Here is a 22,945-nt window from a genome sequence, read left to right on the forward strand (position 1 = left end):
TAGAGAGAGTCATAGAGGCTTTTAGGCAGTACACCCCTATGAACCCAGAAGCCCCAGAAACAAAGGCCGCAATTATCATGGCTTTTGTTAACCAGGCCGCTCCGGATATTAAAAAGAAATTGCAAAGAGTAGAGAGGCTGGGAGAGAAGAGCTTGCAGGACTTAGTGATAGTGGCAGAATGAGTCTATAATAATAGAGAAAGTCCGGAAGAACAACAAACCAAACTAAGTGACCGGCAGACCCGAAACCTGGCCAAGATCCTGCTGGCCACAACCATGGATGACCCACAGGAAAGACGGAGGCACCTCAAGAAGCTGGCTTCAGGGACAGGCCAGTCCAGAACTTGAGGGAAGTCAACCGGCGAGTAGAGGATATGCACCCTACGGTCCCAAACCCATACACCCTCCTCTCCACCCTGCCTCCAGACAAAACTTGGTATACGGTATTAGATTTAAAAGATGCCTTTTCCAGCCTGCCTTTAGTGCCCAAGAGCCAAGACTTCTTTGCCTTTGAATGGACAGACCCTGAGAAAGGCATCAATGGCCAGCTCACCTGGACTCGACTACCACAAGGATTCAAAAATTCACCGACCATCTTCAATGAGGCCTTACACGAAGACTTGGGTGAGTTCCATTCGGAGCACCCTCATTTGACTTTATTACAATATGTAGATGATATCCTGTTGGCAGCAGAGGACCAGGACACATGCCTGCGAGGCACCAGGGACTTGCTCCAGACCATAGTGGCCCTAGGATACCGGGCCTCAGCTAAAAAAGCCAGGATCTGCAGAACAGAGGTGAGCTACCTTCGGTACAAATTAAAAGATGGACAAAGATGGTTGACAGATGCACAGAAGGAAACTGTCTTAAGAATCCCATAGCCGCAAACCGTCTGCCAGGTACGTGAATTCCTGGGGTCAGCAGGGTTCTGTCGCTTATGGATTCCAGGTTTTGCCGAGATGGCCAGACCCCTCTATGAGGCCACCAGGCACCAGCAAAATTAATGGACAGAGGCCATGAACAGAGACTTTAATGACCTTAAAAAGGCCTTGCTGTCTGCTCCGGCCCTTGGGTTGCCCGATCTAGCTAAGCCCTTCTACCTGGATGTGGACAAGAAAGACGGGGTGGCAAAAGGGGTCCTTGTCCAGTACTTAGGTCCCTGGAAGAGACCCAGAGCCTATCTCTCCAAAAAGCTGGACACGGTGGCCGCTGGATGGCCCCCATGCTTAAAAATTATTGCTGCGGTGACTACTATGGTCAAGGACGCAGACAAACTGGCCATGGGGCAAGAACTCATGTTACCCCCCCCCACATGCTATTGAAGGGGTACTCAAACAGCCCCCAGACCGCTGGATCAGCAATGCCCGTCTGACCCATTATCAGAGCCTGCGGCTAAACCCTACCAGAATTTTATTTAAGCCACCAACAACCCTGAATTCGGCAATGCTACTACTCCCTAACCCAGACTGGGACCCCCCCTCTGCATGACTGTCAAGAAATTTTGGCACAGGTGCATGGAATCAGAGCTGATCTCCAGGACCAGCCACTGCCGAATGCAGACGTCACCTGGTACATGGACGGCAGCAGTTTTGTCCAAGAAGGACTCAGGTATGCAGAGGCAGATGTAACCACGGAGACGGAGACTGTCTGGGCAGAGCTACTGGCAGCGGGACCGTCGGCTCAATGGGCAGAACTGATCGCACTGGCCAAGGCGCTGACCATGGGGGAAGGTAAACGAATAAACATCTACACCAACAGCAGGTACGCCTTTGCCACCGCTCACATCCACGGAGCCCTTATTACAGGGAGAGAGGGCTTCTGACAGCAGAGGGAAAGACTGTTAAAAACAAAACGGAGATTCTTGAACTTCTAAAGGCCCTCCGGCTGCCCAAGGCCCTGGCCATCATCCATTGTCCGGGGCACCAAAAGGCAGACACACCAGTAGCCAGGGGAAACCGGCGAGCCGATTTAAAAGCAAAAGAGGCAGCCCTTCTGGTGACCCAGGTCTTAGCTACCATGCTAAGATCTGGGGGCACCGACCCTGCCTGACACCCCCAACTATACTGATGCTGATTTACACTGGATCAAACGCTTGCCTATGACCCAGTGCTTGCGTGGCTGGTGGAGGGCCACAGACTCCAGCATCATCCTGCCAGAGGAACTAGGACGGCGAGTCCTATCCAGAATGCATCGGAGCACTCACATGGGAACGAGGAAGATGGGAGACCTCATACACATGCAAAGATCACTATTAAAGACTCTCGAGCAAAGATCGAACGGACTGTGGCAAGCTGCCGCGCATGCCAATCAACAAATGCCTCCGACCATGGATCTAACCCGGGCACCCGGCTCCGAGGGGACTGCCCAGGAGCCTACTGGGAAGTGGACTTCACTGAGGTAAAATCTGGAAAATACGGGTATAGGTATTCCCTAGTGTTTGTAGATACTTTTTCAGGATGGACAGAGGCATTTCCCACCAAACATGAAACGGCACAGATCGTGACCAAGAAACTGCTGGAAGACAACTTACCGAGGTATGGTTTTCCCGTTAGAATTGGGTCAGACAACGGCCCAGGATTCGTCTCTAGGTAACACGGGGGGTGGCACTAGTACTTGGGGCAGATTGGAAATTACATTGTGCATATAGGCCCCAGAGCCCAGGACAGGTAGAGAGGATAAACAGAACATTAAAGGAGACCTTAACTCAATTAGCCCTGGAGACTGGCGGGGACTGGGTGACTCCTCCCCTCTGCCCTATATAGGGTGAGGAACTCCCATATAAGATTGGACTGACTCCCTACGAAATCATGTTCGGTCTTCCTCCACCTGTTATCCCCAATTTAAAACCTGAGGTGCTTGCTGAATTTGATGATCACCAACTTTTCTCCCTCCAAATGTTACAACGAACCCATGAGCAGGTGTGGCCTAAGCTGAGGGCCCTCTACAAGACTGGGCCACCCCCGAACCCCCATCGATATCGGCCAGGTGACTGGGTATATGTGCGGAGATACCAACACCAGACACTTCAACCTCACTGGAAGGGACCCTACCTCGTGATCCTGACCACTCCCACCGCTCTCAAGGTCGACGGGATTACTCCCTGGGTCCACTACACCCACGTCCGGCCAGCTGACCCACACGCCGTTCTCAAGGACTTTGTTACAGAATGGAAAAGCCAACCAGACAAGGACCATCCCCTAAAGCTAAGACTGCGCCGTTCTCACTTATTTCCCGCCTCCAAGACTCCCTAGTCCGAGGTTGTCTTTCAAAATAGAAGGGGATTAGACTTAGTCTTCTTACAACAAAGGGTGGGGGGGGGTATGTGCTGCCTTAAATGTAAATGAGAGCGAGAACAGCAGCAAAGTTGGTGAGATTCCTGGTTTAATCATTCCCCTGGCTCACTCTGAGAGCAACCTGGACCCATGATTGGGTCCTGCATAGGATCCTCTGATAAAGGGGGCAATGTGGGACCCAGGAAATTTAACAAAATCCCCTACCCCTGGACAAACAGAGCAGGACTGACTCTGTTTTCTGCTGCACCCGCCTTGTGCTGACCTACTTATTACTTAGGGCACTGCCCCGCCCTAGTCAAAGACCAGGGCACACCCTAAATGGAAATCCGGCTCAGTGGACCAGCATGACTGTACAACTTTCTGCGTATCCCATTGGCCACTGGCCCCTATAAAGTTGCTAAGCCTCTTAGTCTCGGGGTCCAAGTCCCTGCTCCGCTGTGTCGGGTATACTTGGACGCAGGCTCGAGCTTGTAAATAAACCCTCGTGTGTTTGCTCCTTGGTGGTTTCTCGGATTTGTGATCTTGGGCACAACAGTAGACAGAACTCATGATTGGAGGTGGTCTAGAAAGTGCCTCACCTCTCTGATCAGGCTAGACTCCAGAACTGGACTCTGTATACTGCTGAGGTCTACACTTGAAATTACATCTACTGTCGACTCTTTGTGAGTCCTAAATTATTTTACTGGGGTTAATGAATGGTATAGCATTAGTGCTATACCATTAGAGAATTTCCATCACCTCAGTGAAAACACATAATTTTTTTTTGTCCTTAGCACCTTTTATTGAAGTATAACCCTTGATGACAATCCGGCAGGCATATCAATGTCAGCCAAGAAGGGAGTGGTGGAGGACACAATTGCAGAAACAATAAGATTCAGAAAAAGATTAGCTTCACATGGCATAGATGACCCCCGACAGTCATACAACAAACACTGGTCCTTTATCTATAGAAATTGCCCCCTGCCCCACCCCCCAAAGGCCTACTAATCTTCAAAGAATATAATACACTGTTACAGAAATAGTATTGGCATAGACAAATCATTTGGCAAAGACAGTGGGAGTCACCAAGCTCCAGACAGGAAGAAGTGGCCATAAATGTGCCTAGCTTCCTCCACCTGGGACTTGCTGCTACTGGCAGAGCAGCATCTTCAGGGAGACTGGGGTTAGGGGTGTGGCTCTGATGCCCCCAGGGCAGCTTTTTAACATAGGAGGTTAAGTGGAGAACAGAACCAGAACCTGAACCTGGCCTCAGGAAAGGATTTTCATCTTTCATCCTCTTGGTTCCTCAGCTTCCAGTCTCTCCATTTCTAGGGTTTAGTTTTAGTGTGTCTGTCTCTCTTGGGTACCCCCTTGAGCATTTACCAGTCTACTCTGGCTGAGTCTGCAGCTTATGGGACTCAAGGAGACACAATTTACCCAGACCCTCAGGATTGGGGTGGGGGAGTAGGAAAGGACAAGTGATAGTAGCTCTTGCACAGACTACTCTCTCTATATCAACCTGTTCCCCACCAGGGCCTGTATGAGGATTTGAAATAGAAGGCAGAGGTCAAGACCAGTAACCATCTGGGGAATCCCCTTGGCCTCCCTTCCAAACTGTACACACTGGCTGGTCTTGGAAGAGGGCTGAGCCCAGGAAATGAGAACAGGGGAGAGATGCTGCATCTTGAGTAATCCTGGCAGCTCTGGACCAATATCACTCATGTCAGTAGCATGGGGCATTAGTTCCTGTTTGGTAGCTCACCTTTCTCTGCCAAGCTTCACTTCTCAGTATAGTTTTGGGGTTATTTTATTAAGTGCTTTAGAAACTGTCCTTCTGTGTGAAAATGAGCATTCTTGTGCTCTGATCCCAACTCTAATCTCAGGTGGGATGAGAGACAAAAATAACACAGTCAATAGTACTTTTAGTGTGATAAATTTCATGTACCAATCTAATGCTGACTAGAACAACTCAGACCATAGTTATCCTGTCCAGGTGAAGTGACCACTCTTTTCCCTGGGCCTTTCCCCAGCCCAAAAAGCTGCCTTAGCCCCCCAAATCTTAGAATGACGAGAATGATGGATTATATTTGGCCTCAGCTATATAGGACATCTCAACTTACTCATTGTTTATCTTAGAGCCCGTTTAAGAAAAAAAGAAGATGGCAACTGCAGCTTCTATTCATAACACTCTCTCACCTTCATCAACTTTGGCTTGGGTAAGCCCAGGCCTTTACAAGACATCGGCCTTCCTGAATAGACTCCTCCATTTGAGGGCAGAATGGCAGGTTGACATTTTAACAGTGGTTCCAACAGCAGCAGTGTACTAAGAGCATACCCAGGGCCCCCTTCAGGACACCCTGTTGGCCAAGATTCTTCCATTGTTTCTAAATACAATGAAGAGGAAAAGGAGGACGCTAGAGATCAGTATTTGTAGCAGCAGCAAAGTTCTTTGGTAAATTCTTTGGTTGAATGAGGCACCCCTGCTGCTACAGTTAACCTCCAAGGACCCCTCAAAGAACCCAGGAGTAACTAGAAGCGATGCCAGGGCTTGCTGAGCAAGGCTTTGCAATATGAACCATGGGCACCAGTGAGTGAGGAACAACAGGGAACTGAGCTGGATAATAGGCCAGAGTTTGTCCATGACTCCTTTCCTGCCATTGCCTACACGAGGGATTTTCCAGGACAGCAAATGGCTAGTGGTGTCAGGGCCTTGGCAACAGCAGCAGCATTAGTTGTTTGTGTGCCTAAAATTCTGGCTGGGTTGTAATTTGCTCTGGGTGGTGGCAGGGGCTGGGGGTGGGGGGGTGGCCCTGGCTGAAACTTCCAGATACCATGAGTTTCAGCTCCCTCAGGCCACACGCTGGAGAAAGCAACTGTGAGATGGAAGATCTCCTCCTGAGCTCACTTCTACCCAATTCCTTAGATGGGAGATCATAGAGAAATGGGCGAACCTTTGTCAGTTTTAGATTTCTTTGGTTTCAAGAAAAAATAAGAAAATAAAACTGAACTCGTCAGGGAATGCTAAGCTTATGGTTACCCTGACATCAAGAAAAGTATAGGGCCTGGCCATTGTCAGCTGAGTTCAAGACTAGAACTCCTTTCTTAGACACCTGAAAGCTTTAGTGGGAAGAATTCAGGGTTTTGGCACTCGCTCATCTAGCCATAGTGAATTCAGGCTGATCTGCAGAAAATGCTTTCCTTCTGGGATTATTTTTCCCTCTCCAACTCCCCTCTTCTCGCCTTATTAGTTTAAAAAAAGGGAAAAAATCAAAACATAAAAATAAATAAAATCAAAAGGCCATTTAAAATACAACAAAGAACCCCTCACCTCAATTAGGAAATCTGTATCCAGAAGTCAGCTTTAGTAGATCTATTATTAATGGCCCATAGTGTGGAGTCCTTAGAGCGGGCACTTGTAATCCCCAGCAATGATAGGCAGGATGGAACAGAAACAGTAGGCCAAAAATCTTTGGACAGGAGGAGGGCCACACCAGCCAGGGCTGAGAGTAGGGCTCCTTCCCCCTCAACCAGATGCTGGGGAAGGCAGGAGTGGAGCCAATTTGTTTAAACTCAGCTCCTGCAGGGCACCTCGGGATTCCCAATCTTTCTTCACATTTTGTTTGGTGTAATTTCTCCTTCTGTGCTTCCCACTGTAAAGCTTATTGTGAGGCCCTTAAATTGCTGGTAAGCTAAGCCCTCAAGAGAGCCAGGTCTCTGTGGGAAATGGCCAGGCCACAAGCCTTGGGCAGAATGGAGCTGCACAGGCAGCTTCTCTCTGAGCCTGGACAGGCTGATTGTGATGTGGGTGGGTAGTGAGTGCATGATGTCTTTGGAGTCCCTGTACCAAGAATGAAGGCACATGGTAGGTTCTGTGTGCAGTGAGTGCTTGCCTGTGCAAACTGTGGGAAGGAGAGTGTGGTTGTATAATCACACTTTGCTGCTGGCAGCTCCAACTTCTTGCTTCTACTCTGTAGGGTAGAAGTCTGGGGAATCCCTAGGGCCTCCTAGCCAGTTGGGAGCAATGCTAGGTAAGGGGCAGTGAGAGATGTCCAAGGTAGAGGTTATGGAACATACTGCTAACTAACTGCTATCTACTTGCTAACAAACTGCAAAAAGAAGATTGAAAGCACTTCCCATTGTGGCTGGGCAAGGATGGCGTGTCAGTCCACTTGTAGAATTAGAAATTGCTGGGCCCCAGGAGTAGGCTCTCCCTGAGACATTTGAGCTGCTCTTCCCCAAGCTTGATCTTCTCTTCCAGCTCTCGCTGTTCGATGATGAGAGCAGATTTCATCTTCACAAAGTGCTGGTAATCTTGGAGCTGGTCCTGAGGCAGGTAGCGGGAGACCATGCCGAACACCAACTTCTCCCGACGGTCCACATGCTCCTTCAGCTCCTTGGCATCTTGCAACTGCCCTGTCAGCTGCTGCTTCTTCTCTATCAGCACCAACTGAGGAATCAGATAGACAAATTAAGAGCCATTCCAGTTACCAGTCATCTGCCTAACTCACTGCTCCGCCAGGAGGGCTGAGGCAAACAGCTCCTCACTCTGCTAGCTCATCAGTCCTAAATGTCCTGCTCTGAAGTCCACCTTCATGCAAAAACTTCTGGACAGGGGGGAGGTGCATTTACCCCTTTCCATCTCCTACACTGTCTTTAATCCATGGACTACAACTGGGGTTGGTGGGGGGGTAGGAGTAGGAGATGCAGAGGCTCTGACAAAACCAGCTCATGCCCCTTCCACCTGGAGAACAAATATCACTGTGACAATGCTTTCAAAATATGTGTGTCTCCATGTGGGTGTACCTGTGTGAGTGCACATGTCCACATGTGTATGCACAGGCGTATGTGTCTCAACATGGATTCAGACTGGTATTCCTTTTTTTTTAAAGATTTTATTTATTTATTCAAGAGAGATAGAGAGAGACAGAGAGAGAGAGAAAGAGAGAGAGAGAGAGGCAGAGACACAGGCAGAGGGAGAAGCAGGCTCCATGCAGGGAGCCCGACGTGGGACTCGATCCCGGGTCTCCAGGATCATGCCCTGGGCTGAAGGAGGTGCTAAACTGCTGAGCCACCCGGGTTGCCCTCAGACTGGTATTCCAAACCACTTGTGCATGGAAAGAGAATGCACTTTGGTTCAGGGATGTATGCAGAGTGGCCCAAACTGTGAAACTGACAGACTCTCAGTCTCAGCTACTTGTTGAGACCTCCTCCTTCAACTCAGAGAGAGAAAGTGGGGTGAAATTGCTCTACCGTTGCTGCTGCTGCTACTAATATTACTACCACCATCAATACCAAGACTATGACTACTATCACTTCTATTAAAACCACTAACACCGATAATACTGCCACCACCACTACTACTACTACTACTACTACTACTACTACTACTATTTTTTAAAAGATTTAATTTATTTGAGAGAGAGAGAGAAAGTGAGCAGAGGGAGGAGCAGAGGGAGAGGGAGAATCTCAAGCAGACTCCCTGCTTAGCATGCAGCCTGTGATGTGGGGCTCGATCTCATGACCTGAGACAATATCAAGAATCAGAGGCTTAACCGACTCAGCCACCTACGTGGCACCACCACCACCACCACCACCACCACCACTACTACTACTATTACTATCACTATCACTAGCAATAACATCACTGCAACTACTATTTACTACTACTACTATTACTACTACTGGCAGGTAGCACTGATTCAGTGTTTACCCTTCTAGGCCCTGTTTTAAGTAATTAATAAGGATTATATAATTTAATTCTTATGAACCCATGAAGTAGGGTGTTTTTGAAGAGACTTAGACAGAGGAAGGTTAAGTAAGCTGCCCACAGCCACGCACCTAATTATTGGTAGATCCAGAATTATAAGACAACTTAAAAGCCAGTGCCCACCCTCTTTTTTAAAGATTTTATTTATTTATTCATGAGAGACACACAGAGAGAGACAGAGGCATAGGCAGAGGGAAAAGCAGGCTCTTTGCAGGGAGCCTGATGTGGGGCTCAATCCCAGGACCTGGGATCATGACCTGAGCTGAGGCAGATGCTCAACCACTGAGCCACCCAGGTGCCCCCACTGCCCATTCTCTTAACACTATGCTTTACTGTCTCTCAGACTAGCCAAATCTGAAAGAGGGAGCCCTGAGAAGGAACAGATGGCATTTCCCTCCATCCACACCCCAGAGACCCCAACTCTACCTTCTCCTGGTTGGCCTCTGCATCAATGCTGTTGAGAGCATTCTCCACCCGGGCCAGTCGTCCAGAGAGCGACAGCAACAGGTTGACCACTTTGTCCAGGTCCCCAATAAACAAACGATATTTTTCAAACTCATTGGATTTACAGATCGCTTTTAGGTTGGCTTCCACCTCCTCTCCAAGGGCAGAGTTGGCACTGATGTCCTCTAGCAGTCCTCGCTGGGCCTCCCTCAGGACAGAGAGTTTTCTGCCAATGCTTTCAATAAGCTGTATCTAGGAGAAATAAATAGGGGAAGGCAAAGGATCAGAGTGGGGACAGAAATGGGTCTGCACTTGTAACCTCTGTTTTGGGATCCCCAAGACAGATGGCAGGTTCCACTTGCCATCAGAAACAAAGGAAGCCTGAGCAAGTCATGAGCAATTCCAGTTTTCTGGACAGGTGCCCTCTCTTCTGTCTCTTCAGATCTGGTAGGAATCCGTCACCACCAAACTTCTTGGCATTAGATAAGTGGTACCCAGGGGCTAATTCTCATTTGCCAGATGTAACTTAATGAACGCTTGCTGAGACCATTTAATAAACGGGAATTGAAATGCTTGTGGGAGCAGAGGTTGTCAAAGCATTATCATCAAGTATTTGCCTGGGGCTTCATTCATTTTCCTTCAACCCACTGAAGTATCTCTCATGTGCCCTGGCACTATGTTTCATGTTCGCTCCCTCCATTTGGCTTTTGCAGCCTTTTGGATAAGATTGGGAGTTCTTTTTTTTTTTTTTTTTTTTTAAGATTGGGAGTTCTTAAGTCCCGATGACTAGGTGTAACTTCTGGTTTTGCCAACTTCCTGGCTGTGTGGCCTTGGGCAAATTTCTTTACAGAATTTAACACTCTTGATCGGCAGAATGGGCATAACTGCAGTACTGACTTCATTGAACAAGACTATGCATGGAAAGGACCTAGCATGGACTGAGTACTTAATGAAGTCTGGCTGCTATCATCATTCAGCTTGGCCCCACTCAACCATTCCAATCCCACGGCTCTGAATCTTTCAGGATTGGGCCCTCATTCCATCTGCAGTCATACTTGTGTTCCTGATGGATTTATGCAGTTTTACCTGCTCTAGATCTCTTCCCTCACTTTGGCTGTTCCCATTCTTTCTTCAGAGCCCAGCTTTGCTCCCATCCTCCCTGCAGGAAGCTGCTGTCCCCATAGCCCTTCTCTCAATGACCTCTTTCTTTTCTGAACTCTCCCGCCTTTCAGAAATAGAACACTCGAGTATAATTTGACATTGTTTATTCCCTGTTTCACGTGGGTGCATCCAGTCTCTCTCCTATTGGTGATAAGTTTCTTCAGGAAAGCACTGCCTGAGTCTTCTGATCTGTCTCCCCTGTAGGTGTAACCAGTTCTGGAACTCCATTCATAGGAAGGTAGTGTGGTAGAGTAGCTGCTTAGAGTCACAGATGCCTGGGTCCCAATTCCACTGCCTCCAAACTGTGACCTTGGGCAAGATACCCAATCTCACGGAGTCTTCTCTGTTTCCTCATCTGTAAACGAGAAGCTTTTCCTCTTCTCCCCCCACCCTGCCACCATGGTAAGGGTTAAATGAGATCATAGAAGTAAAATGCTTAGCATTGCTCCTGGTATATTAAGTGCTCAGTACCTGTTTAGTGCTGCTGCTGCTGCTGCTGTTATTATCATTACCAGGCACTCAGAGCTAGTAGATGCTTGTCTGGTGCAAAGTCTTAAGAATTGAGCCACCCCACATTGCTCATGGCCTGTGCTGTCAGCATCATATTGTCATTAAGAGCATGCACTCTAGTGCCCGACTACTTGGGTTTGAACCCCAGTTCTGCCACAAAGCATTGGTGTAACCTTGAGCAAATCACCCAACCTTTCTGTGCTTCAATTTCCCCATTGAAAAAATGGGATAACAATAGCACCTACCTCATAGTACTGTTCTGAGAAGGAAATGACTTAATATAGGTTACATGCTTAGAACGGCATCTCATATCTTGTGTGTATGTATATGTATATGTGTGTATATATAATATATATATATATGATATATATATATACTGAAGTATGCCTCAGTATATGTTTGTTTTTCTCATATTTTTTTTAGAGAGAGAAAAGGAGAGAGAGTGCACATAAGCAGTGGGGAGGGGCAGGGGAGAGGGAGAGGGGGAGAGAGAATCTTAAGCAGGTTGCACACTAGGTGTGGAGCCTGACACGGGGCTCAATCTCATGACCCTGAGATCAAGACCTGAGCCAAAATCAAGAGCCAGACACTTAACTGACTGAGCCAACCAGGCGCCCTGCTTCAGTGTTCATTTTATTATTATTCCCACCCAGGTACTCTGGGACCATAGGCTTGTAGTTTTCTAGCATGTGCTCCTTTCTAGTAGTTTATTTAGAAATGTCCAAGAAATGTCCCAAGAGAGCCTGCTCTGGGTCAAGGGCCTGTTTCTATTTCAGAACTGGCCCAAAGTCAGGAGATTACCATGATCTTATGTCTGAAGCATCATAGGTTTACATTTAGGGAAAATTCTAAAACCCACTGGGGATTAGGGACCAATGATATGAATGAGGCAACACAATCAGATGCCAACAGGCTCTCAGTTATATCCCTGACCTCTGTTCTCCCAAACAAAACTCAATGCCAGGGACAAGGGAAGGCTGGGGGCCAAACGATCAACTTGGAAAATCACCTACCCATGCTAGCTCTTCATTTCCATCATTCCATAGATCTGGAAGGATGCAAGCAAAGAGAGCCCTTTGTTTCTTGGCACCTGGCTTTGCTACCCGAACTTCATTCAGTCCTGGGGAAAGTGTACTGGCTAAAACTGAGTTGCTTTTCTAGGATATTACAACTTGGTGACCTTCTTCACTTGTCTTCCTCGGAGACAAAAGCTGGCCTAGCTCCCCAAGAATCACTTCAGATCACTATCTGCTGTTCTTTGCTTTGCCATTTCTGATCATTTTTCTCTTCCTGGTCAGACTCTTATTAGGTTTGCTTCTAATAAAAAGGTCCTGAGTAAGCTGGGAGCAGCCTTGCCATGCTCAGGGAACACAAAATCCAAGGAGGCAGGCATCTGAATCAATATAACTTTGATACCACCATACTTCCCATTTTTTCCCTGACATTTTGCTTCCAATTTGAAAGTGGTGGGGAGGTCTCCTGCAAATGGCCTCCAGCTTTCCTACAGGTCATGTCCTGAATGAGAAGCATGGGCACAGGAGCAATTTACATTAAGTTCAGATGTTCACAAAGTGATAAATTAGGCCTTTGGAGTTGCCATGGAAACCCTATTTGCTTAGGAAATAAAATGGGTAAGTGCAGGGAGGGCAAAGTGATTCCAGGAATTTGATTAGAAAACTAGCCCTAGTGATGCTCAGAGGAAGAACGGGGAGGCTTCAGAACATCATAATTATTTCTATTGCTCATTCTAGTATTTTTAAGAGATGATTGATTCTTCTTGCAAAACTTCTTACTAAAGTTTATGGGCCTATAATTTCTCCTCTTTTGGCTTGGTCAATCCATTCCTTCTCCTGAAAAGTCACATGGAGAATACAACCAATGGCTGCTATTGGTCTGAGCTCGCAGTCAAAAACTCTGATGTACAGCGGGCGGTGAGTTACTTACAAGGCTGGCTTATTTCACAGGGATGGCACATGATAAAGTGGGAGGTGCATCATTCTTGACTTCAAGCTCTGGATCTACCCCTAAAGTCTGTAACGCTGAGCAACCTAATCCTCTCCACTGGTAAAACAAGGAGGGGGCAGAAATCACTGTTGAGCAGTTTTAAGGATTCGACAGATCCAGTGATGGTGATGGTGTGGTGGTGGTGGTGCTGCTGCTGCTGATTTCTACCATTCTCATTACTATTATTGGCTGGATCAAAAAGAGAGACTGGAGTTGCACTTGATGAACCCAGGGGGGCTATTTGATTTCCATATTGGAGATATAGGGATGTACCAAGTTGTTGTGGAGCACGTAGAGGGCAGGTCAACCTCCAGACACTCCAACTGAATGCTGAAAATGTAAGACCATATCAGAGAATTTCACCTTTTTTTGAGCCAGTTCAGGGTCAACTTCTTCTTCTCCCAGGCCAATCTCTGCCATCTCAGGCTGGTCTTTCAACTTGTTCAACAATTCTGCTTTGGCCACAGAAATATTGTAATAAGCTGAGTAAGAGGTAGGGATTCCTGGGGCCCCCAGAGGAGGTGAGAAGTGCTGAAATTCTTGTCTGTGGAAACAAAGAATGACCATTTGAATACCTCCGTTGAGAGACTCCTGACCTCTCTGCTTCTTAATTCACCCCATTTGTGAAAGTGGGACCCTGCTTTGCCTGGGAGCTGGGGAATAAGGAACTGGTGGACCAGTAAGCATGGCTGAAATGTAAATGAGCCACATGAAGATCATCAGGAAACCAACTCTGAGAACACAGAAGGCTATTTCTATGCCCCTGACTTCAATGGGTAGGGGAGCTTCTTTAGAGATGATCTGATTTGCTCAGCACCTGACTAAGAGCCAGAAAAAACTGGCAGGCCCCAAAGTTCTGGGCTTCTGATCTTCCATGAGTCCCCTCAGTTCATGGCCCAGGCATATGAATCCCTGGGTGGCGGGGCGGGGGGGTAGGATGTATCTGAGACCTTAGCTATTCATCCTCCATAGCTGTTGGCCTTCCTCCTATCCAACCCCACACTGCCACCCACTCCAGCTCTATCTAGTCTGCTTGTTTACAAAGGCACCCTATGGCTTTCCTAGACACTCTCACAATTTATCCTTTTCTGGAAAAGCCACTACTGCTTGAAATGGCCCCTCCATTGCAGATCTCCCACAGCAAAGAGGTCACCCATGACCTCAGCAGTGGTCACCATGTTGGAGGCCGGGGTTAACACCCCTGCCGGGGACTTGTCACGGCCTACCACATCTCTCATGAGCTCTTCTGAGACTGCCTCTGAGGCAGGCCTTCAGCCTGCGAAGGGATAGCATCTCTCCACTTCTGGCATATCCCCAGTGGCCCCAGCCTCCTCCATGGTTGCAGAATGAAATGGGGAAAAAATGGAACCAGTGGCGCCCAGGGGCTTGACAAGGGTAGCAGCAGACCCTGTTGTCTTGGGTTCACTGAAGCCTGCAGGGCTGAGATGCTGCTTCTCAGAGCCCCAGCCCATACAGGAGAACTGCTCCTCAGGAAAGAAGTAGCTCTGGCTCCATGCCGCCTTGGGTTTGGACTCTTCTGCAATCAAGGCTTCTGGTCTGGAGTGAGGAAGGAGATAAAGAGAAATGCTTTAATGTTGGATTTCAGTGATGGACGGGCAAATATCTCCAACCCCGGTTTATGCAAGAGGGAGGCTCACCCCCACTATATTCTTGTTGCCTACCAGTCACCCCTACCCTCCACCTGTCTGTGTTGCTGCCCCTTTGCTAACCTCTAGCTGCTTGAAAGGAAAAATAGGAGAAACTCATTAGTCATTTTTGCAGCTACTTGCAGCTCTTAGATGAAGGTCAAAAATAATGGTTAAAAGGCTCCACAGCTATTTACCGATTCATGCTATGCTGTCTTCTAATTCATCACACAAAAGAAACTTGGGCATGCCAATATTCCTCATCCAAGGCATTCATTTTACATGTGGGTTTTTAAAGTAACAACACTAATAAATGAACAATAGTAGCTAATATTTGCACAGTGCTAACCATGCTCTAGAAGCTGTCCTAAGATGTGTTTTTATGTGTATGTGTTTGCATGTCTGTGTGTAGATATAGATAAAAAATTTAATGTTCATGACAACCATTTTATAGATAAGGACCATGAGGCACTGAGAGGGAAAATGACTGCCCCAAGGTCACCAGATAGTAAATGACAGACCCATGATTTAGACCTAGGTGACCTAACTCCAGAATCTATACTTTTAGCCACTATGCTATACTGCCAAAGGGAGAACTTGACATCATATAAAGCCTTGTATGTAAGGAATTTTCTGGCTGGACTATATGTTAGCAGACAAGAGAGTACATTCTGGAGGGAATATGAATGTATGAACTTAGGGAATTCTTATCTATGAGAAAAATATCTAGGGTATGTGTGAGAGTTCTGAGTTAGAAAGTGCTGGAAGGAAGTACAGAATTAAGGGGAAAAAGGATGTGGCTGTATGTCAGTTATATCTCAATAAAACTGGAAGTATATCTTAAAGATATATACTAATTATAGACTCAGATCTCAGCAGACACAGCCCTGTACCATATCATAGTTGTCATATTAGGCACTCTGTTCTAGGGCCACTGTCCTCATAATCTCTGCTAATAGGGCAGGAGTTAAGGAGCTCTATGACAACATAATCTGCATTTGATAATGAGTATCAAAGCAAAAATCAGATTCCTTCTGCAGAGCATAGAGTTCAAAAGGCAAACTATTCCTGTACTTGAACCAGAGTTAGGAGACTTCACCAACACTTGAAAAATTCCACTAATCTGCTTCTATATGTATCCCAGCATGTGTAACTGAATAGTGTGTGGGTTATAGAGATGCTCTGATTTGATTTGGCTGAAAATAGGATGTCTTTTTTTTTTCATTTTACATTCAAAATATTATATATCTCCTTGCTCCTAGCGCTTCTTTCTCCCTTACAAAATCTTAAAGCCACTTCCTTCTGGTTAGAACCCTATGCTTTCTGGAATAGGATCTTGAGGAGCTCCAAGATCTTGGGAGGATGTAATGGGCACAGTGAGCCAGATGGCCTGAGTTCTGGCTACCTGTGATCTTCTGCAGGTTACTTTAGCCCCCCTGTGCCACACTGCTGTCACCTAAAAGATGTGGGACACTAATGACATCTATTTCACAGGTTGGTTGTGAAGATGAAATCCATCAGCACACAAAAGTGCTTAGAACAATGAATGTTTGGCACAATAGTAAGCAGGCAGAAAATATTAGCTTTGGTGGGAATAACACTGTTCCTTAAATCCACATCATTCAAAAGGCATCTATAATTGATTTTCTGCAGCCACAACCTAGGGCTGTGTGCAAACAGATGTTTCTCCTTGCATCCAATCATCATTAAAAAATAAATAAATATCTGGAATGAGTGACAAGATCTCTAGCAATAGCAGTTTTCTTCTCTCTGGCCAAAGCTCCAAGGTGAATGGAGGTTAAGAAAAGGAGGAAGGAATAGGAGGCTGAAAGGGGAAAGTCAGGCCTGTAACCACTAGCTCTGGGACACTCTGCCCTGTGGGGGCAAAAAGGTCTTGTAAAGGCCTTGCTCTCATACAAGAACAAGATCTCTCTGAGAGGGGCTGCCTAGGATGGCGAATAAAGTGTAGGTTTTACTGTCACACAGATCTGGCTTTGGAATCTTTGCTGTGCAATTCCAAGTTAGTCCCTTATTTTCCCCCACTGTATGTAGTTTCCTCATCTGTCAAATGGGAATCATAATGGCCCATGGGGCTGCTGGGAGGTTCAATGAAATAGTGGGTATGAAATGACTAGCAGTGTGTGGCACATACCAAATGCTTAATACATGTTTAGCCATTTGTCTATACATTCTTTCTTCTTAAACGTTAGTGCCTACTACATGCTAGGTCACTCTCCCTTCTCATTGCTGGTAATAGGTAAACAGCCATAGTCTCTTGGCACAAAATGTTTTCCAATGACAATGAGAATGCTCCCCAGCTAGATGGACAGCTTGAGAAGCAGCTGCCAGGGATTGGATAAGAGATTCTCAGGCTGTCTAGGAGTGAGGCCCTGTCATGCTATGCCTGTGGCACCTCATGCTGGAGAACTTTTCAACTGCTTCCAGGTGGCCCAGTAAAGGATTTACATGTCCATAAAAGACACACAAACAAGGTACTTCTAATAGCAACAAGTCTCAGGCGAGTTCCTTCTATGAAGGGATTTAAAGAAAGCACTTATGGGATAGATGCCTTCCCCCACCACCTCCCCCAGCAGTGTGGGCTGAGCTCTCTGAAGGATAACTCCAGGGCTGAGGCCAGAGTTCTTTTTGCTTTGGAGCCAAGAGGACAACCACCATGCAGTCTAGGGCATGCTGATGAGCCCTGGCACGGTGAAGTAGACACACACCAGCAGCCCTGTGGCTAGACTACACTCCTGCTCTGGCCTCCTGCCCAGGCAGCTCGCCCCCTCAACTACACCTATTGCCCACTGAAGAAGCAAATGCAAAGAGGCAGGGAAAGAAGCGGTGCGGGTGGTGGAGAAAGTGGAAGGGGGAAAGGGTGCCTGTAGCTGTTATAAGGATCAAGCAGGGCATAAAGCGCCCACCTCCCCTCGCAGGACCACCTTAGAGCAGAGTTTAGAAGCCCAGGCAGGTCCTGGAGCAGAAGCAGGTCAGGTTGTGAGTTGGCCTCTTGTTCTAGAGAACAAGCAAACAAAAAAGGCAGAGAAGGACCTGCACCAGGCTTTGGGGAAATGCCATGAGGCAACAAGGGTTTAATGTCTTCCGGGAAATAATATAGTATTTTGACAGTGATATTGAAGAACATCAGCAAGTACCATTTACTGAGCACTGATGATGAGCTAGACATGTGGCTCTCTACTTCATCTAGATTATCTTCACATTTACAACAACCATGTGGAATGGAGATCACTGTGCCTGTTTTCTTGGTGAGGAAAATATGAGGCTGGGGACAGTTTAATCCCCCGAGTCAAGGCCACACAGCTGGTAGGTAAATGGTGGAGGTACAATTCAAACTCATGACCTTCAGGGACCTTTCTTTCATAAGCACTTACTTGGGGGAGTCAGTGGTCTCCTTCTCGGATGTCCTCCAAAGCCCACCAGTACCATAATAGCCAGGGTGCTGAGCCTTCTCTGGTGGAGATCCCAAGTGGCTCCTTATTGGAGGCAGGAAATTGCCAGGATGGAGATCAAAGGACTCTTGCTCTGCCGGAAAGCTTGGCAGGCCCTGCCTTGGAGCCTCCAAATGACCAAAGCCCAAGGGTTGTGGCTGCTCCAGGACCTCTTCGGGATGGAGGGCACTCATACCAGTGGTTTCTGAACTGAAATACTGGGGTGGCAGCTCCTCCTCCTCCCCCCCCTTCTCCCCCCTTTCTTCCTGTTCTTCATCTTCTTCGTCCTCTGCCTCTTCCTCTTGCTGCTGCTGCTGCTGCTGCTGCTGTTGTTGCTGCTGCTGGACTGCACGAAAGAGCCTGTACTTCTCCCAGTTGGGAGGAGGAGGGCGAGGAGGAGGAAATGCCTTCTTCCTGGCTCCCAGAGGATCAGGCTGGGTCTCATCAACTTTGGTGAAGAGCTCCCTCCTGTGCTGCCCCCAGGCCCGGGAGCTCTGGGGCTCCAAGTTGATATGGCTCTCTGAGAAGGCCCGGCTACGTAGTGGGTAAGGCACAGAGGCCATGGAGCGCCCCTCCTCATAAAGAGAAGTTTCGTCTGTTTTTTTCGAGGAGTGCTTGAAGTCTCCAAGGAGGTCAAGGGAAGAGATCGCTCGGTAGCTTGACAAGTCCAGTGGTGGGTTCTCAAGGCAAGGGTGGAACGGGGTTGCCCATGAAAGGCTAGCCTTGGGATGAGCCATTTCCCTGTAAAACAGCAAGATGAGGACTGTGTAAAGCAAGTTGCAGATGGCCCCATATTTTGGATAATGTCATTTCTGTAAAACTCAAGATGGCCCCCAAACAAAGCAAATATACGCAGTAAATGTAATCATAAGAATAGTAATACTAACATATAATATTGATAGCTAACACTTAATAAGTATGCACTAAATGCCAGGCATTGTTTCAAGTGCTTTCCAGGTCATCTTAAGTTAATTAATGCTCATAATGATCTGAGGAGGTAGCTATCATTAGTGTCCCCATTTTACAGCCAGGAAGACTAAGGCACAGACAGGTTAAGGAACTTGCTCAGGGTCATAAAGCTAGTGAGTGGTAGAACTAGGATCTAACCTGGACAGTCTAGCTCCAAAGTTTGGATACACACACTACCGTACTCTGGCACTCAGATTGAATGTGCTGTGTACTGGGGCCTACAAGTTCAGCTATCCTGTTAAATTGTTTTTGTTTGCTTTGTTTCTAATCAGGAAAGATTTTAAATATTTAGAAACATACAGAGATTGCTATAATAATTATTCATGTTCTCACCTACTGCCTAGGATTAGCATATTTTACTACACTGCCATCTTATGCTTGATGATTTTTTTAAAAGATATACATAATACCCTGTTTCACTCCTCACTTCTATTCCCCTGATGCCTCTCCAGATGCAAGCTGTATCGTGGATCTGACATGCTTTCTGTCCATGTTTTTATAGTTGTACCAAAAAATATCAAGCAGGCAATCCCCAAATATCTACAATTTGGGGCTTAAAATACCTCCTTCTAAAGCAATTCTAGTCAGAATTCTCAACAGGAATTTTTAACTATGGCATTTTTCAATTAACTGGCAAAATAAAGTAAGATGTTATATTAAAAATATTTTGCTACAGAAGAAATAGGAGTAAGGGATTAGGTATATTATAAAGCAATTACAATTAAAACAGTGTGTTACTGATTAATAAAGCAGAATGAAAACTCCAGAAACATATCAAATTATCTATAAAAACATCATATATAATTCACCTTCCATAATAAGGAGATAAAGAACAATTTTTAAAAAATTTTTTGAAAAAAAATAAAAAATAAAAAACTAAAAAATTTTGAGATAACTGCAGAGCAGTGATATTTGGAGTATACCATCTATTATATACTAAGATAAATTCCAGATTCAATAGTTAAGGGTGTGTGTGTGTGTATTTCAATGTATGTGTTATATGCATATACATGTATATATATTATATGTTTAGAAGAAAAAGACTATCAGGAGATTAAAAAGACTATCACTTGTGAGGCAAAATGAGATTCTCATCTTATAAGCAATAGAGTTCAAAAAGAATATCCAAAGAGACAAGTCCAGGTTTATTTAAATATGTATAAAATATGCATAAAAAGTCAAACTTCTATATAATAGTGACCAAAGCCAAAGGACATCTCTTTAGTCTCAGAGAATAAAGAGTTAAGCCCTCAAACCCAAAGATCTGCTTTGGGTTTCCTGCTGTAGCCTGTGAGCAATCAGCATCATTCTAAGTACTGCCTAGTGACAGGAAATTCCAGCAGTTCAATTAAATCATCAGACAGAATACCCATTCAATAGTCATACTGAAGACTGAGAATATTTCTTTAAGAAATAATGATACACATAATGGTAGCCAAGCTCAGATAGAATGAAGAACAAAATCTCCTTCACTTGGCTCATCTTCAGTCCCCATCATGGCTAGCTCATCACTTGCATGTATCAGAAATTCCCTTCCACATATCCACACTCCCTTCTCATTTGGGCCTTCGCCCACCTATAGTTCCTTTAGATTAGAACAACTCTTTGTGTTCAAAGTGTTCTGCCTGGCATTTTATACATCAGGAAACAAACAAACACCTAGTACTTATTACACAACTGATGAGTTATTGAACACTACATCTGAAATTAATGATGTACCATGTGCTGTACTATATGCTGGCTAATTGGATTTAAATTTTTAAAAAAGAAAACAAGGCGGTGAGTGGAAAGTAAAAGGATGACAAATGCTATCAGGCAGAGAACTTTCCTGACCACCTTATCTAAAATAGAGATGACTTATCCTTAACAATCCTTTTCCTATTTTGTTCTTTCTCAGAACATGTATCCCTGCCTAATATTACATCACATACCTACTTTTACTTGTTTATTTCGTGCTCCACTCTCTAACTAAAATGTAAACTCCATGAGGGCAGGGATCTCAGGTGTTTCATTTATCTAGTACCTAATGTCTGGCACACAGTAGGCATTTAATAAATATTTATTTAATAAATTAATTAATGAATAGAAATATCATATGATACAATAGTTCCACTGGCTATATACCCAACAAAAATGAAAACACTAATTTGAAAAGATATACGCACCTTTATGTTCACTGCAGCATTATTTAAAAGAACCAAGATATGGAAGCATCCCAAGTGTCAATAACAGATGAATGGATAAAGAAGATGAATGGATAAAAAAAAAAGGCACATGTACACACACACACAGGAATATTACTCAGCCATAGAAAGGATGAGATCTTGCCATTTGCCACAGTACAGCTAGACTTAGAGGGTATTATGCTAAGTGAAATAAGTCAGATAGAGAAAGACAAATACCATATGATCTCACTCATACGTGGGACCTAAAAAACAAAATAAATAAACAAAAAGCAGGAACAGACCCATAAATACAGGAAACTATCTGATGGTAGCCAGAAGGGTGCAGGGCAGTGGGAGGGAATGAAAAATGGGTGAAGGGGAGTGGGAGATACAGGCTTCCAGTTACATTTGTGAGCATAGCATAATGTATAGACTTCTCAAGTGACTATGCTGTACACTTGAAGCTAATGTAATGTTGTGTATCAAATATACTTCTAGAAAATAATAAAATAAATGAACACATGCCAAAAATGAAAAAAAAACCCAACAGCCATGATATTCATATCATAACAAAGTTGAGTTAACGGCAAAAATTAACAAACAAGGCAATTAAGCTCTAACAATCCTAAATCTTTATCAAACAACATAGCACCAAAATTCATAATGCAAAAGCCATAGGAAATAGAAAGGTAGAAAAGGGGAGCAATAAAATATGAGGCTTTTTCAGCTGATGACAGATATGACAGTCAAAACTAAGATAATGGGAACATTATATTTCTCCATTTTCAAGGGCCCATTGAACCCTTTTTAAATTGACTCTCTATTAGGACAAAAAGTGAAAGAAGTACAGACTATGGTACCTAATCACTACATAACAACATTAGAAATTAGTAACAAAAATGAAAGACAAAAGCTTTTAGCACATAGAAAATAAAAGGGAAAAATATCCTCCACTCTAGTCAACGAAGAGATCTGACCTGAAATTGTAGAATACCTAAAAAAAAAAAACAATGAAATATCAGAAGCTAGAGAATATGACTGACAAAAGCAGTGGTCAAAGGAGAATCTGTAGCCTCCAACGCTTTTATATTAATACATAAGAACAAATTAAAATCAATGAATTAAGCATTGAACAAAAGAAGTCAAGAAAAGAGCCACAGAAACAGACCTAAGCAAAGCAGAAAGAAAACTAATTGCAGAAATTAATACACTAGAAAACAAATGGTAGAATTAATAATTAAAGCCAAAAGTTACTTCTTCAAAAAAATATAAAACAATAAAAAAGATAAACCATTTGCTAATCTAATTAAAAATCCCAAATGCACAAAATTAGAAATGGAGAAATAACCACAGTTATGGAGTAAATGAAAAGAGTAAGAGAATACTTTGTTCTACTCTATGAAAACACATTTGAAAGCTTAGAATGGTTTTCCAGGAAAACAAAAATTACCAAAACCAATTGCAGAAGAACAGGAATATCAAAACCCATCTGTTACTATAGGAAACAATGTTGATACATTTGACAAAAAAGATAGCACACTCACGCTGTCTTCTGTGAA

General features: G+C 45.0%; 1 protein-coding gene and 1 pseudogene across 1 annotated transcript in view; one reads left to right on the forward strand and one right to left on the reverse strand.

Annotated features, from left to right (window-relative positions):
* The first annotated feature begins 2,097 nt into the window (after positions 1–2,097).
* On the forward strand, positions 2,098–3,788 carry LOC125752128 (uncharacterized; annotated as a pseudogene).
* Positions 3,789–4,034: 246 nt separating this feature from the next.
* SHROOM4 (shroom family member 4) overlaps positions 4,035–22,945 on the reverse strand; it is a 273,867-nt gene continuing 254,956 nt past the window's right edge. Inside the window, exons 6-10 of the mRNA XM_025468625.3 lie at positions 18,196–18,993; positions 14,565–14,714; positions 13,521–13,701; positions 9,465–9,734; positions 4,035–7,718 (exon numbers count right to left, since the gene is read on the reverse strand). Coding sequence (XP_025324410.1) covers positions 7,449–7,718; positions 9,465–9,734; positions 13,521–13,701; positions 14,565–14,714; positions 18,196–18,993 — 1,669 coding nt within the window. The 3' untranslated portion in view covers positions 4,035–7,448. The remainder of the gene's footprint in view (positions 7,719–9,464; positions 9,735–13,520; positions 13,702–14,564; positions 14,715–18,195; positions 18,994–22,945) is intronic.

This window comes from Canis lupus, chromosome X (genome assembly GCF_003254725.2).
Source record: "Canis lupus dingo isolate Sandy chromosome X, ASM325472v2, whole genome shotgun sequence".
NCBI classification, from domain to species: domain Eukaryota; kingdom Metazoa; phylum Chordata; class Mammalia; order Carnivora; family Canidae; genus Canis; species Canis lupus.